The 15,455-nt window shown below is 51.9% G+C and overlaps 1 protein-coding gene across 1 annotated transcript; it reads right to left on the bottom strand.

Moving 5' to 3' along the window:
• Window positions 1–1,370: 1,370 nt before the first annotated feature.
• Window positions 1,371–14,894, bottom strand: HHATL (hedgehog acyltransferase-like). The gene is made up of 11 exons (XM_009333289.1): window positions 14,752–14,894; window positions 14,123–14,190; window positions 13,632–13,745; window positions 13,288–13,482; window positions 12,234–12,443; window positions 8,291–8,462; window positions 6,830–6,974; window positions 6,407–6,442; window positions 5,476–5,677; window positions 3,884–4,025; window positions 1,371–2,611 (listed from the first exon to the last, which is right to left on the bottom strand). Exons 1-11 carry the CDS (start codon window positions 14,855–14,857, stop codon window positions 2,490–2,492), a joined length of 1,512 nt encoding a protein of 503 aa, XP_009331564.1. The 5' UTR covers window positions 14,858–14,894; the 3' UTR covers window positions 1,371–2,489.
• Window positions 14,895–15,455: the final 561 nt, after the last annotated feature.

Below are 15,455 nucleotides of genomic sequence, written 5' to 3'. Positions count from 1 at the left end.
TCTCCCATGAATTGTCTCTCTAACAAATCACTCCATGTCTAAGATTAGCTCCTTCTGGCAGCTCCAGCAGATGCAGCTGCTGGGTAAATTTAGATCCTTAGTGAATGGGTTATTTTCTCTCCTGGAGTGTCCAAGTCAGGAGGGCAGGGCAGCGTCACTGGGCTTTGCCATGTGAGTCACCCACTTTGACACTGGGAGGTGGGTGACTCTGTTTGTCCTCCCGGGCAGCCAGGGACCTCAGCTGAGCCACCTGCAGAGACAGAGCCCTCGGTCTTGGCAGCTCAAGGTGGCTTCAGCTGTGTGAGGACACCTGTATGGAGCAGAAGAGCTGAATTTTACGCTGGGAGGAAGCACACCATGTCATAGCTGTTTTGGTGGTAAAGAGTAAATCTGAAATAAGAGAGATGCCAAGAAACATCTACCAAAGGTCCAGCAGCAGATTTGTGTTAAAAAGGGATATGCCTGGTAGCTGAAGGGGTTTTGGGGATGTGACTAGAGATGTCACCAAGGCACAATACCTGCCACTACTTCCAACATTTTGGGACGGGGTCCCAGAAATAAAAACTACATGGATGAAAGTTTGATGGCAGTAGGCTCGTGATATTTCATCAGTACGAAGGTGGAGTCAAAGTAAAAGTGAATATGAATCAGCAGCAGCCAAACCTCCAATCTGGTGATGCCGCTAAGGTGAGTTTCTACCAAACTCAGCAATGTCTTATCTTGTGTCACAATCAGGGGTGGGAGGTGAGGACTTGCAAACAGATCCTTGTGTCCCTCAGCTCTGATGGCAGTGCATTACCCAGGGTGTCACCTGCATTATACAGCAGCGTAACAAGTGCCACAGATTTCCCACATTTATTTACTACATAAATAAATGACATTTATCAGGGACTTCACAAATTACTTTGGCAGAGCTGAAAGCTGGCTAGGAACTGATCCTGTTTCATCCACAGGGAAGCCAGAACACACCAGCACCAAGCGTCTCAACCCACATTACAAAGTGGTCCAGATTCTGCTCTCACCAAACATCAACAGAACTCAGACATAAGGCCACTGAAAGTTACTCTAAAGCATAAGAGAATCAGAGCTATTTTTTAACTATTAACCTACCTTTTCCCCAAGGCACTGTTTCACACATGTAAATTTATTCAATGCATTCACTATGTAGTGTCCCAAAGTCTACTTCTCCGAGGAGTCTATCATGGGCCTCCCCTCCGCCACTGAGTCCCAAATCACTGCTCTTCATTCAGGGTCTTTCTCCTTTGGTTGTACATATGTGTGTGTGCTCATTCAGCCACGCAGTCATGGGCTTAGGCTGTGTGCACCGAAGTCAGTTGAGTAAAGGGATGGATGGCTGGAGATGAGCAAGAGTTGGCTATAGCATCTTCTGTTCCTCAGCCATGGGCAGGAATGTGAGCTTAAACCTTTGTCCATGGCGTGTAAAAAATGCAAGTGGGATTTGGTTCGAGTGCCAGGACACGTATCACAGCAGGATGGTCACGGTGGCCACATCGGTCTCAGACCCAGCAGTGGAGGGCCCTTTGGGTCTGAGCTGGGGCCCAGGGACCAAGCAGTTGTGAGCCACGTGTTGTGTTTCTTCAGCATGCCCGGGCGACCTGTACATGACGCGCGATGGCTGTGAAGCAGGTGTGGCTCCCGCACTCTCAATTAACTATGCCTGATGTTGGCACGAAATAATTTTTTTTCAAGACATTGAGCACTGAAGGGACCTGTTTTGCAGAGATCGTAACAGCCACCACTCTGCACCCACTGACAGCGGTGGGAAGTTAATTACCCTTCAATGTGCCGTTCCTGGTCCCTCCCCTTGCTATAGAGACGGTACTATTTATTTATTAGCCTCTTGGTAGGTATAGATCGTGCTGAGCCATTTCACAGTCCTTACTGCATAACCGTAGGTACTGAACACTTGACAGTGGATGCTAACCATTTCTTGTAGTGAAAGAAACATGGGATGCTTGGGCTGGAAGCAACCTGGAGATGGTCTGCCCAGAGCAGGCTCAGCTCCAGCTAATCCCTTTCTCATAGCTGTGTGTCTGGCCCACCCTAAGACCTCCATCCGTGGGATGTGGAGAGTCTCCTCTGGGAGACATGGGCTACAGGTCCTGTGGGAGAGCTGAGTGCTGGTGGACCGAGCGTTATGGGAAGCAGGGGATGAAATCTCTAGGCCTGCACAATGTCAGAAGGTCAGAAAAATGATGGGGATGGCTCTTGCTGGCATTAAAGAAATGTCCTGGGAGCCTACCTCAGCAGTCTGCCATGCATGGGGAGCCTGAGAAACGCCCACTGTGTCTTATAGAAAATCTTTCCTGCAGCAAGGGGGTGACCTGCGCCTTCCAGGTGACTTCTACATGGGTGAGCTACAGCAGTCGATTATCGGGAGTGCTTGGAGAGCCCTGGCCAGTGGCTGACCCGGCAGCAGGGGCTGGAGGGGAGAGGAGGCTTTGGGACAAGCCTGCCGATGCCTCCCTCTACTCCACCTTTGCTTTGTCACACTTCTCCTCCTCGATGGCCAGGATGCGCTCACGCTCTTTGATCAGCTGCACTCCGCAGTATGTGATAAACCAGATGGACAAGGTGCTGACAGGGAAACCTAGAAGATGGAGGGAGACATGGTCATCGTGGTGTAGCTGCTTGCCTAATGAGGCCAGCTCTTCTCCAGCACTGCTGCCTCTCAGGTAGGTTTGGGAGGTCCCACAAGTTCATGATGGCCAACGACATTTCCCATTGTGCATCCAGCCCTACAGCTTCACTGAGAGAAGAGAGAAATTCCCAGGATCAGATTTTAGATGAAGCGGCGCCTGAGCCCACCAAAGCATCATGGACCGCGGTTAATGTGGGAATATGCTGGAGTGGCTTTGAGCACTCCCTTACCTCCAAAACTCCTTCTGCCCCCAAGTTCAGACTTGGTGGTTGACTTTCTGCCCATTCAACCTACCCGCGTCCATTGTTGTTCAGCACTGTGACCTTCTGGAAGGTTTGTGCCCCACTGACGCTGAGGATCAACCCCAGCCTTGTCCCCATACCCAGTGGGGACACAGTGCATGCCCAGGAAACACATGTTTTTGTCACCTGGGTAAGTGACTGAGAGCCGGCAGCTCTCCTTCCACTTAGGAAGGGTCTGACGGCATTTGTAACCACGCATCTGGTATCCACAGCAGCGGGGAGACACAGGCTCTGTACCTGCTAAAACAGGAACTCCGAAATGAATAATGCAACCAGCAAAAGCCAGCTAGCTCAGCGGGCAGGCACTTCTGGCACACTGAGCCCGGAGCGTCACATTATCCATTTCCTACGCCAGCCCCGTCCCAGAGAGGGCTGGAGGCCGCGGGCTCCCGATGGCTATTTATACCCTGGGCCGCTCAAGAAGACTTCAAAATAGGGCCACCATCCACTGATTAGAAATGTACAGATAAGACTGTTCATTAGGAGCCTAGGACGAGGATTTGTATCTGTCACCTTCAGGTTGACGCAGAGGTAACTGCTAAAGGAAAAGGAGATGAGGTAGGGCAAGTAAATCCCTTTCTCCAGCAAGTGGACCATTTCACAGCCCATCTTGGTAGGGTGAATATGACCTTTGTGTTGCTGCAAGGAGTCTAAATCACAGTGTCAGGCTGTGCTAGGAGCTGTACAAGCACACCTGGAAGGCAGCTCATACCCCAGAAAGCTCACACGAGAAGGATGGGAGCTAAGAAACAGCTTCCTGCACCTTTTAATTAATAATTAAGCACATTGGGAGCAGCCACGTAACAAGCCAATGGCCAGACCATCAAGAGGACTTGGAAGTCCCAGTCCTCAGCTCCACTACCAGTGTCCCCCCATCAAGACAAGGGTGTCTCAATGGGGAAGGCTGGTAGCATCTTACCCGTCAGAAGGAGTCTCTTGGTGACCAGCAGTGCAAACTCCAGGCTGTTGAGGGCTAGGATATTGTAGAGGACGATGGCCCAGAAATTTGCCGCCCCAAAAACTGCCCTAATCCGCCGAGACATGGCCGCTGACATTTTGGCCTGTGGAGGGGAGAGAAGAAGAGAGTGAGGAAAAATGGGGCTGTAAGGAAAGGGGATGGATTGGTCCAACTCCACCCAAACTCCAGCTGGGATCGCGGAGGGGTAGGCAAAAATTGGAGCAGCCTTTATTGTCTCTGGGATGAAGAAACATAAGAACAAGGTAAAACTTCTGCTCTGCTGCTGGACTCAGATGCATTTGGGACTCTGGACTGGTGTTTCAAGGTCCCGTGGGTAGGGGCAAGATGTTATACACCATTTCATGCTAATTGTAATGGCTGAGTACTGTTTTCTTCATCTGTTGCCTTGGGTAAGCCATTCCTCAAGGCAGATGAATGCTGTTGTATACCAGGATTATTATTAGCCCTATGTGCAAATCACTCCCAGCTCCTGGTAGAAATTGTTTCCTAGGAATTAAAAAAAAAAAAAAAAAAAGAAAAAAAAAAAAGAGAGAGCGCTGAAAACTAGTGACAGCAGCAGAGTGAAATTGTCACTGGCACATAATCCTCAGGAGCAGCTGCTGCGAGAGGAGCGGGAAAGCGGTTCATAGCAATCTTCAAAGAGCACGATGAATCCCCAGGCCACTGAGTGCTGAGAATTGCGATGCCACAAGGAAGGAGATTTCACTGCCCGCGAGTGCTATAATCTGATTAGAAGTTCAACAAGGAGAGCAAACGGGAGGATTGCTCTCTGAAGTTTTTATTCAAAAGGGGTCTTTACTGAACCTGTTTGGGACCTCCAGACTTTAGGTTGGCAAAACACATAAGGAACATAATTGTTTCCAGGCTGGAGTTTCCTAAGTTTTTCTTCCAACATGTCCCCGAGGCACCTTGGTCCCAAACAGAGACAGGGCACTAAGCTTTGGAGTGGTTGGAAAAGAATTCATTCTAGTACCTAAACATTTGCTTTTATCAGAAATCAGATCAAAAACACTCAGAATGCCAAGATGTTTTGCGGAACAAGAGGAACAAATGATTTCCATATGGAAATGTATAAACATTTCCCCGTGGACAGACTTCAGATTTTGTGTCCATCTGTAGCACTTTGACGCCTCGTTGGGGCTGCATTCCTGGTTCTCTTGGACATCCATTTTCCCTCTGAAAGCCCCACCCCCAACCTAAATTTCCCATAAAGCATCATAGGGGCAGGTGAGAATTTGCTCTGGGTGGGTAAAGGGATCAGAGCACCAGGACTGCGCTTCCCTTGCACAGCTGAGTAGCTGATCACAAGGATGCTAAAGGTCACAGGAGAGATCTTCAGGTCTCCAGGCAGGAGGCTTGGACATGGAGCTGCACGGCATCATCAGGGATGTTGCTCTTCAGTCTCAGCTGAAAATGGATCTGACTTGTATAAACAAGTTTGAGCTCTGTACAGTCAAGGACGTTTTCCAGCAGCAAAGTTTGGCCCCAGACCCATTGATCTTCCCCCATCCATTTGCAGCCCAACTCCTCACCTCCAGTTTGGCAAAGGGCTCCTGCTGGAAGAACTTCTGCACCCAGAGCTCAAAGTTGAGGCCAAAGCAGTTGAAGACAGACCAGATGTAAACGATCTCACAGGGCCCCAGCCACAGGGTGGTGACCGCAAAGGTGGCGATGGTGGCCATAAGCTCCTTCATGATGTTGTCATGGTTCTCTCCAATGTGGTCATACACGTACCTAACAGCCAAGGAAAGTGGTCGGTGCTCCCCGTAGTCAAGGAGAGCCCTCTGGAGTCCCTTCTCCCACGCTTGCCCACTGGGAAGGATGTTTTATCTGACACATTCTAGCAATAAACTGATTTTTGCTACAGTCCAGCTACACGTGGCTTGTTTTCCTCACAAACCTATAGCTCCTTAAGGACAAAATACCACCCTTTCTCCCTCTTGCAGGTAAAGGGTTGATAATACGCGGGGATCCATAGAGCTGCATGGTGCATGCTTGCTGGTGCACAGGATTTCAGCACAGAGAAGCCACTACCGTCAGTACAGGTTTGCTGGTGTGTACTCATGGCTGAAGAGAGCTGAAGGGCCGAGGGAGATGTAGATGGAGCTCAGGTCACCCTTATTACCCAGGGTACGGGAGACCTGAGCTCAATTCCCCTTTCCTCTTGGTGGAATATGAACCTGACTCTTCCTCCCTTGAGGGAACGCCAAACCCACCAGACTTAAAGGGTTTTCTGGGACAGGACTCTTATTCCCAACTTTGAGGGGGGGGCTGTTGCATTTTGTGGTGATTAATTCAATGGTCTTATGGATAAACAGACCAAATATGACTTCATGCCATAGTGGGATTCACCCAGAAGAGAGGACACCTCAGCTTTGGGATGAACAGCATTTAATGCTTCATTGCTATGTGATGAAAGAGAAGACCCTGAACCAGACTAGAGATGGTTGATTAGACACTTACTTGCACAGCCAGTCATTAATCCCTCTGTCAAAATGCCTACAATGCAGATGATAAAAAGCATGTTAAAACACGCAGTGTAATGGCACCCTTCCACGCAGCAGTCAGCCATAGAAGGCGCCCGGTCCCCTGGTGAGGTAATACTTGAACCTTGTTCACAGCAGTTCTCCATGCTCCTTCCTTGGACAGGTCCCGCTACCGATGTGGTCGTAACCTAATCTTATCCATTGCTTCCTGCCCAAGAATATTTCCCTGGGATATGGCCAGGTCTAGACTATAGGTTCAGTATAGACTATTCAACGTAGGTAGTCTCCAACTTACAGGCCAGCTGCTCAGAAGAACAGCCCAGACCTCCTCCCCCACCATGCACATTTCATTCAGGTCAAACATGCTGTCTCTCTTCATCGATGCACGTGGGGTACTCACGTTTCTGCGAAGACGTAGAGCATGGTGATGCATTTTGGGGGCTGGGGTGGGTCCAAGTGGTCCAGTCTGGCGACGGTGTTGATGACCCCAAACATGACAGCAGCTTTCACCCAGTCATACACCAAATTGGAGTAGGCCAAGCCAGCTGGAGCAAAAATGAGAGTCAAAAACGTGAAGAGGGGCACGGGATGTATCTCCTTCAGGACTTTGGGGGACATCACGTCCCACGGCAGCATGTCTATTGCAATAAAAAACACCAAAGATTTCTAATTCCTATGCAAACAGAAGTTAAAATGTCTCTGTCTTGTTGGGATTCAGCTCACAGATTAAGGGCCACACACTGCCTCGATGTGAGTCATGCCTGAGCTCCCACCGTGGACAAGGCAGAGCTGGTTGTGATACAGTCAGCAGAGCCTGCAGAAGAGCTCAGCTCCCTCTGGAGTAACGCACATGCTTGGTCAGTCCACCCAACTCTCTTAGGACACCCTAAATCAATGCTAGTGCCATTCTAGCTGCATTAGGATTTTCTCCTGGCCACCAGCTGCTACTCTGGAGAGACATGGGGCTTCTCCAGCCCCTGTTTGCCCTGTGCCAGCCCCATGTGGATGTCAGATACCTTATGGCGTCTCAAATGCTGCCATCAGACATGTATTTGGCCAGCTGAAATCCTCCATCCAGCTGCCAGCTGAATGCCAGCGCTGCTACCACTACTCATCCCAGGAGTTTGGCTTCTGGAGGTCCCTAGTCCAGCCCTGCTCAGAGCACAGCCAATGTCAAATGGAGATCAGGTTGCTCTGGACCTTGTCCATTTAAGCGTTGAATATCTCTATTTTTGGAGAATCTATAACCCCTCTGGGCCCCTGTTTCAATGTTTGACTGCTCTAAGAAAAAAAAAAAAAAATCCTTACATGCAATCCGACTTTACCTTGCTGCACCTTGTTTGCTGCGTCCTGCTTCTTCCCTGCCAGCCTCCAGGAAGAGTTCACCTTCTCTACAACCCTCCTTTAGGTAGTTGAAAACAGCAGCTACAACTACCCTGAGCTGCTCTCTGTACTACCTACGCCCTGTGGCCATTTCAGTGGCTCACAAACACCCATAATGGGCAGCCACCTGTGAAGGCATCTGAGATACCAATGTGCCTCTTGCAACAGCACGGGGTTGATTTTTGGAGGTTCTGAGCTCCCTTCCAGTCCAGACAAAGGCAATGGGAACGGCTTGGTATTCAGCCTCTTAAACCCCAAGCCAAACAATTTACTCCAGGACCCTACGAAGGTGTCAAACCAATGCCATCTGGCAGACCCCAGCTCTGCGCATTGTCAATGGGAAGAAGGGGGGCTTTACCCAAAACTGTCCAACATAGACATTGACGATGGACATCTCAATGGAGATGGATGGAGATCTTCAAGGCCACTGCCTTGAAGCTGAGTACAGGTGTGAGCGTGTCCAAGCATGGCCACTCACCCAAGGACCAGTCCGAGAGGCGGTTCACGAACTTCAGGTCAGAAGGGAGGGTGAGGATGTAGAAAAAGTGGAAGAAGATATCCACAGCGATGATGGCCCCCACATGGAGGAGGGCATGGACCCGGATGTTCCTCATCTCGTCATCTTTGCGTCTCAGCTCTCGGGTGCTCACCTGCCGGGACGGCAAACCAGGAAAGGGCTGAGCTGAGAGACAGGATGGGCAGCACGTTCCTCCATCCGGAGAAACTTTCAAGGTCCAAACGCAACGCTGTCCTTTAGAAATCACATCACAGACTACACGGCTGAAATCTCCACTGATTCAGGAAGACCCGAGGGACTAGCTCACATGAACACATCCACAGGGAGCAGGACATGTCCCACCCACAGCACCCCTCCAACACCCCCGCCTCAGTGCTGAGCATGGCAGCAATGTGCCTCCTGGATCACCCTCCTAGCAAAGGCTCTTCCCACCACCGGGGTTTCCAGCAGAGCAGGCACATAGCGTGACACAGCAGTGACAGGTCTGGCTGTACGTACCCTAGGTGGGGTGAAAACCGTACCGACCAAGGAGCTGGGTTTTATGCTCTTTCTGCAGGGACATGTTCAGAAAGTCAACTTTGCTTAAGGGTGGCCCCTGGTGCAGGTCACTAAGGGGGAGCAGATGCCCATACCCATCACATCTACAGGATGCCACAGCCTGTAGGGAAGGACATCTGCACGCTCAGGAGAGGTTGGGAGAAGGGCTGGAATCCCATCTGACAGCTCTGCCAGGGCCAGGTGCATTTTTTTGGCCAGGGTCATTTGGGAAGAGAAGGAGGATGACTGATGGTCTCTGGCGCTTCTACTGCAGACACCTGCTGTAAATGAGAGGGAGAGCTGCTTGAGGGGCCATCCTGAATTGGTTGGGACCTGATCGATGGTGATTTCGTCTCTGCTGCGTCTTGTACAAACAGGGTCTGGGCTTTGCCTCCAGGAGCTGTCATGTCTCTGGCCATTGTAATATAAAAATCATCAGAGCAAGCTTTCAGGATTACACTGGGCAGAATGATGTCCTTGCTTCCTCCTCGCTGTAAAAAATTGCTGCTGTACTCAAAATCCTCTTATGTTTATTACTTTCCCTTTATTCCCTGCAAGAGGTGGGAACTCTCCCAACATAATCTGCAGGCTGCTGCACCAGCCCCATCGTCAAATCCAGATGATTCCTGAGAATTAAAGCCTTTGCTGGATTTTTTCATTTCTGTTATATGCCAAGTGCTTTAAGGATACAAAGAGGCTGCTGGGCCCTGAGCTGGAGGACAAGCCAGGGGAGGACAGGCTCTGGCATGGAGATGTGTGGGAGGACACAGACCCCGACCCCCCCTTTCATAGAATCATTTAGGTTAGAAAGGACCTTTAAGATCATCAAGTCCAACCATTAACCTAACACTGCCAAGTCCACCACTAAACCACGTCCCTAAGGGCCACGTCTACACGCCTTTTAAATACCTCCAGGGATGGTGACTCCACCACTTCCCTGGGCAACCTGTTCCAATGCTTGACAACCCTTTCGGTGAAGAAATTTTTCCTAATATCCAATCTAAACCTCCCCTGGCACAACTTGAAGCCATTTCCTCTCATCCTCATGTCTGCATGCGGTGGCAGCACTCTGCCACCATCCCCTTGGGATCAGGGCTGCGTCCCCCGCACTTCCAGCCCCACAGAAGTGAATTTGTTCCCTTGATCCTAGTAAGGAAGATGCTTTTCAGCTCAAATAGGGCTGGCCAAGCCCTGGTACAGATGAGTTCCCATCACACATGGGGTTGCAAGGGTTCCACCAGGACATAACACCAGTAGGAGCCAAAGAGATAGATCTGTTCCCTACCTGGGCCATATGCCCCACCCTGAGGAAGGGACTCCATCTGCCTGCACCCATAATTGCTGTTAGGCAATTAGGAATTCACCTCTGCAATTAGCTGCAGCTCCAGCAGTGCAGGGGGGCATCTAGCCAGGAGATGGCAGTGGTGGCCAGGCCAAGACAGGACCCCTGGCTGGGGCATGGGAAAGGGGTTGAGGACTTACTCCCTGTGCCTTTGATGTAAGACTTTTAAGTAACAGAGGCAGGGGGGGAGGGTTGCTCATTAAGTGGCTATAAACATCATGGTTTGGGGCTGTGCAAAAAGAACAGGACCCTCCAGATCAAGTCTTGTAGGGGTGGTGGGAGTTCAGGTCTTGGAGACACCAGCGGTTTAATGCCCTGATTTATAGATACCTGACTGCGGCGTTAGAAGAAGCCAGGGCTGCCCATCTCATAGGAAAGACTGATGGAAACCGGGGATTGAAGAGGAACATGGGGTTACGAGGGCACCCCAGGGCACTGCACCCCCTCCGGAGGGGCTTGGACAGTGGGGCTGCTGGAGCCATGCTCGCCTCGACTTCAACCCGACAGATAAGGCTTCATCTTTCCAGTTGTGTCTTAGGATGAAACATTTCTTCCAGCAGCCTGGAGAGAAGAGCCCAGCTGGGGCCTGATGTCCCTGGTGCTCGTCCGCTGAGAACGGACTGCTGGTGGACTCAATGCACCATGAGCATCCCCCATGGGAGACACCAGAGCTGACCTTATGGTCCTCAGGGTCAAATGCTATAAAAGTCCTTTTAAATAGTTCCTGCAAGACCCAAGGGATCTCAATCCTGCACTCTCAACCTTTCAGCATGCAGTATGAGGTTGTTAATGACCCAGAAGTAGGACTTGGATCAGGGCTCGTCCTGCTCACTGGAGGAAACAAGACCAGTGCAGACCCTTTCTTAGGCAACCACCACCAGCCCGACGTTGGAGAGAAGGTGCTGGGCTGGGTGGGTCTTTGGTCTCCTCCTCACCAGGGAGGCTCTGGCTGCTCTCCCCTGCCCTGGGCTGTTTTTTCTTCTGAATTCACAAATGTTTTTTTCCAAATGCTCTTGCACCCAGATGTCAACTGGGGTCCAAAAATTCAATGTAGCTGTTCTTCTTTAAAAGGAAACAAAGGGGTGGCAGCGATCCTCCCCAGCACCATTGCTGACCAAGCATGAGGTCCCTCCCTTAGCAAGCAGTACCAGTCTGCTTTGATGACCACGGCTGATCATTGGTGTAAAAGGACGTTGCGATGGAAGGAGCGAGGAGGGAGAGAGCACTGCCGTTTTCCTTGATCTTTGGATGTGAAACAGCCCCGGAGCTCGGCTGGTCCCAGCCCAGGCTTCTGCTGAAGTTTTCCAGTGCTGTTTGGAGTCTGCTTTTCAAAAAGTCCCCTTGGTTGTGTGCAATACAGGCAAAGACTTGGGGCACAAGGGTATTTCATGGGGAACAGAGGAAGCCCCTGGTTGCTGGAACACAGCCTTCCACCCAATCTTACTTATTTCTAGAGAAATAACTTCATCTGAAGAAACACAGACCATCTCCAGAAATTCATGCTCCTTGGGTGAACCAGATGGATGGGAACGTGAGACTTCCCTTGCTCTCACAGCCACCAGCATGCAGAGGTCCCATGGATGAGCACCGCATGTCTGGCTCTCACCGTGGTCTCCCAGCACCGCACAGTGGGGCAGCATGGAGCTGCTGGGGTGACGGTGCGTGGAAACCGAGGCACTGAGCAGTGCAGGTGCCCAGTGAGCAAGGACATGGGCTGAACCCTCCGCTCCCCATCCCAGCATGGTGTTTTCACCACAGTGATGTCTTCCCTCCTGTATTAATCAGTGGAAATGGCCAAAAACCCAAAAGGGAAGGTTAAAAACCCATCAGTTTATGCCCTTCCCCCCAAAAATCATGGCATCGTTGCACAGCCCAGACTATGGCCACAGACCTTACATGACCATGAGGAGCTCTACAACTGTTTGCACCTTCACAGTGGCAGACAGTGGGTTTTTGTAGGCATTAAATCCAAGCAAATAAATACAGGGAGAAGTCCTCCTCCAGCCCGGCCTCAGGAGCACTCACCTGGGCATGGAACTGGTCAAACGTCATGACAGGCCCAAAGAAGAAGAAGGGGAGGTAGAAGTTGTACTTGAGGAGGTCGAAGATAGAGTAGATGCCCTCTTTCCTCTCAGAGCTCTCAAGTGCAAAGCTCATGCAGCGCATGATGGTGAAGCTGCTTCCTCCATAGAAGAGGATGTCTTGAAGATCAAAAGCTCCTGTTACAAACCCGCTCTGGAGGAGAAACAAAGAGTTACCACCAGGAATGTGGTGCCACTTCTGTGCTCCCTTGCTTTGTGGAGGACATCACTCTCAGGGCAGTAGGCGAAGCTCCAATTGTCCCTGGAGCTAGTGAGCCTTGCTGTTGGAAGGAGAAAACTGGGGCTCGATTTCCTAGCTGGCTCCTGCATCCCAGAGGAGCCGGGAAGTGGTAGATCCTCTTGGCCATGTCTTCACCAAGCAGCTAGGGGCCATGCAGGTTTTGGTCTGGGGTGGGAATGTTACTCTGTCACAGGGACATAACCTTCCCCAGGAGGTGAAGGAAAGCCAGCACAAGCCTGATGGAGAGAGGGGAATGCCTTTCAGGAGCTAAGTAGCAGGCAAGGACAGGCAGCACTGTCCTTCAGAGGGACTGAATAGCTTTATAAGGTCCTTCCTGGGCTTCTCTCCACCCACCAGTGAGAGAAAGCCTTAACTGGGCAGAGACCTAGGAGATAGGCATAGGCATCACTGAACCCATCCAAGCACTGTGTTACAGGTGGGGAAACTGAGGCATGGGGCAGGAACACGTCTGGCCTGGCTGACAAGCAGTTGCCTGAGCAGCAAGAAGGACTTGGGTGTCCTGAGCTCTGGCCCAGCATGAAGCCACCAAAACACAACGTAGCCCCTGTGGGATTATTCCCAAGCTCAGCAGCACAAGAGTCCCCTCCCTCTCAAATCCTGTGGGAGCTCTGACATAGCCAGGAGAAGTGACCAGGGTTTGGGGGTGCCCCAGGAGCCCTCCCTGGAGATAAACCCAAGGAGAGGGACACAAGTGGGCTGGAAATGAGGCAGATGGGTAGTCCGAGACAGCACCTACCTGCCAGGAGCTGAATGGCTCCACCTTGAAGGAGGCAAGACAGCAAAGCCCGGCCACATAGCAGAGCCACTTCTGCTTGGCCAGCGCAACGGAGTAGAGGACAAGGCAGTGGGAGAGGATGATCATCAGGTAGACAAGCCCCATGCTGCCCAGCACGGCCAGGACCCCATACAGCATGTACACCACAGCCCGGTGCTGCGAGAAGAGAGCGGCCCCGACCTGTTGTCAGCTTGGTGAAAGCCCCAGCCCTGCTCCCCCTATCCTAGAACATCCCTCAAGCGCCCTTCACAGATCCCAGGTCACCCTGGTGCTTTCAAATCCATCCCACCCTGTCCCTGGCTCACCTGTGGCACCGTCATGGAGCAGATCTTGCCGAAGAGGACATGTCCTGAGAGGGCGAAGATGATGACATTCCTGAACGAGGTGAACCACATCATCCACTCGAAATCAGCCACGTCCTGCGGGAGCAGCACCGGGTGCCTTACTGCCCCCAGCCCTCACACCCCACCCCGACACCCGTCTGGAGGGGAAACCACACAACTTTCAAAGCCTTTTCTTCCCCTTTTCCACCCAAGGGCTCCCGAGCACTTTAGCTTGGTCATAAAACCCCAGGAGAGATGTGCAGAGGTTGCTCATCTCGGTGCACACAAAGAAGAGCATCCACGGCGCTGCAGGGCTGATGATTTTCCTGACTAGTTCTCTAGGGAGGAAAATACAAGTCACGTGGACTTTGCAAAAGTGTGTCAGCAGCAGAAAAACCAGCTCTGCTTCTCCAGGGGTCAGCGCCAATCATGTCGCTGGTAGCTAGAAAAGACTGAGTCCTTCCTCCACTTACCATCTTCCTGCCGAAGTAGTGCCAGCCCGGCTTTATGCCGTCCCGAAAGGCCTTTCTGTTCATGCTGTCTGCAAAAGAACCAGAGTTACGGGGAGAGGAACAGCTCTGGGAAATGGGGCCCAGGTTTTGGCAAGGCAGGGAGCCTTCCTCACCGCGATGATGAGCCATCAGGGCTCAAACGCCCCGTCCCAAAAGTGCCTAATTCCCATGGACAACCACAGGAGTCAGGTACCTCAACCGTTTCTGCAAGAATTTCCAGCAAAGCCTTTTTGCAGTGCACATCCCAGGGACCCCCCGGCTGATCCCACGAGATTTTCAGGTTTTTTGGCTTCCAGACAAAAAAATTGGGAACCAGCCTCTTGTAGGCAGGGTGGTTGCCTGTCCCGGGCACCGGCTGGAGAGCTGTGCCATGCCACAGCCTCTTGCTCTGAGCCATGGAAATGGGGACAAGGGCAACGAGGCAAAAAGGCAAAAATCCTTTCTGAACCTTGCAAAGGATTCCCAATCTGTTCTCTGCAAAGATTAAAGCCAGGGATCTGCTGCTGGTATCGACAGCTGTAAAAGCAGCCACGTTACATCCATCCTCCCTCCCAGGGCCCCCTCCGGGGGGATGCGATGGGGAGCATTACCTCTGGATGCTTCGAAGATCCCGCTGCTGCTGTACACCACAGCGGATGTCACGGCGAGAGCGTAGAACCCCAGTTCGTAGCTGGGGAGCATCGTTTTAACCCCCATGGTGGCAGGTTACCGCCCCAGCCGGTGCAGGGGATCCAGATCTGGGAAAGGGGAGAAGGAGAGGGGAAAAAAAAACCCAGGGGTGAGGGTTCAACTGCCCTCCTACCCCTCAGACACCCTAAATTGGTGCCGGTCCTCAGCAGCTCTGCTTTGTGGGCTTGCTTGAAGGCTGGTAGCTGAAGAGAAGAAGATGGTATCAGCTGGGGCTGAACCCCGGGACACAACTCAGGTGTGGGGAGCCAGGCTGCTGCTGAGTCCTGCTGCAAAACCCAGCCAGGAGCCAGGCTTTGGGGGCAGCTCAGCCGGGTGGTCCCCATAAAGGGCTCTTCCCAGCAAGTTGCGTCCATCCCCAGTGTTCAGAGATGCCCCGGGACGCCAGCCGCCCGGGATGGGGTTCCTCCAGCGCGTCTCTGATGTTCCCCCCTAATTCCTAATTGGATACCGGCATCGGCAAGGGCTCGGGGGATGCTGACGTTCAGCCCCGCAATTAGCCCTGGGCTAATTACTCCTGCCAAAGCTAATTAACCCCGGCGCGACGTGCCTTTCAGCCCGCCCGCAGCTCTGCAGCCTGCCCGCTGCGTGTCCGGCAGCTGCTCAA

Source organism: Pygoscelis adeliae, unplaced genomic scaffold (assembly GCF_000699105.1).
Source record: "Pygoscelis adeliae isolate BGI_AS28 unplaced genomic scaffold, ASM69910v1 Scaffold88, whole genome shotgun sequence".
In the NCBI taxonomy this organism is placed as follows: domain Eukaryota; kingdom Metazoa; phylum Chordata; class Aves; order Sphenisciformes; family Spheniscidae; genus Pygoscelis; species Pygoscelis adeliae.
This window is presented reverse-complemented; position numbering and strand designations above follow the sequence as displayed.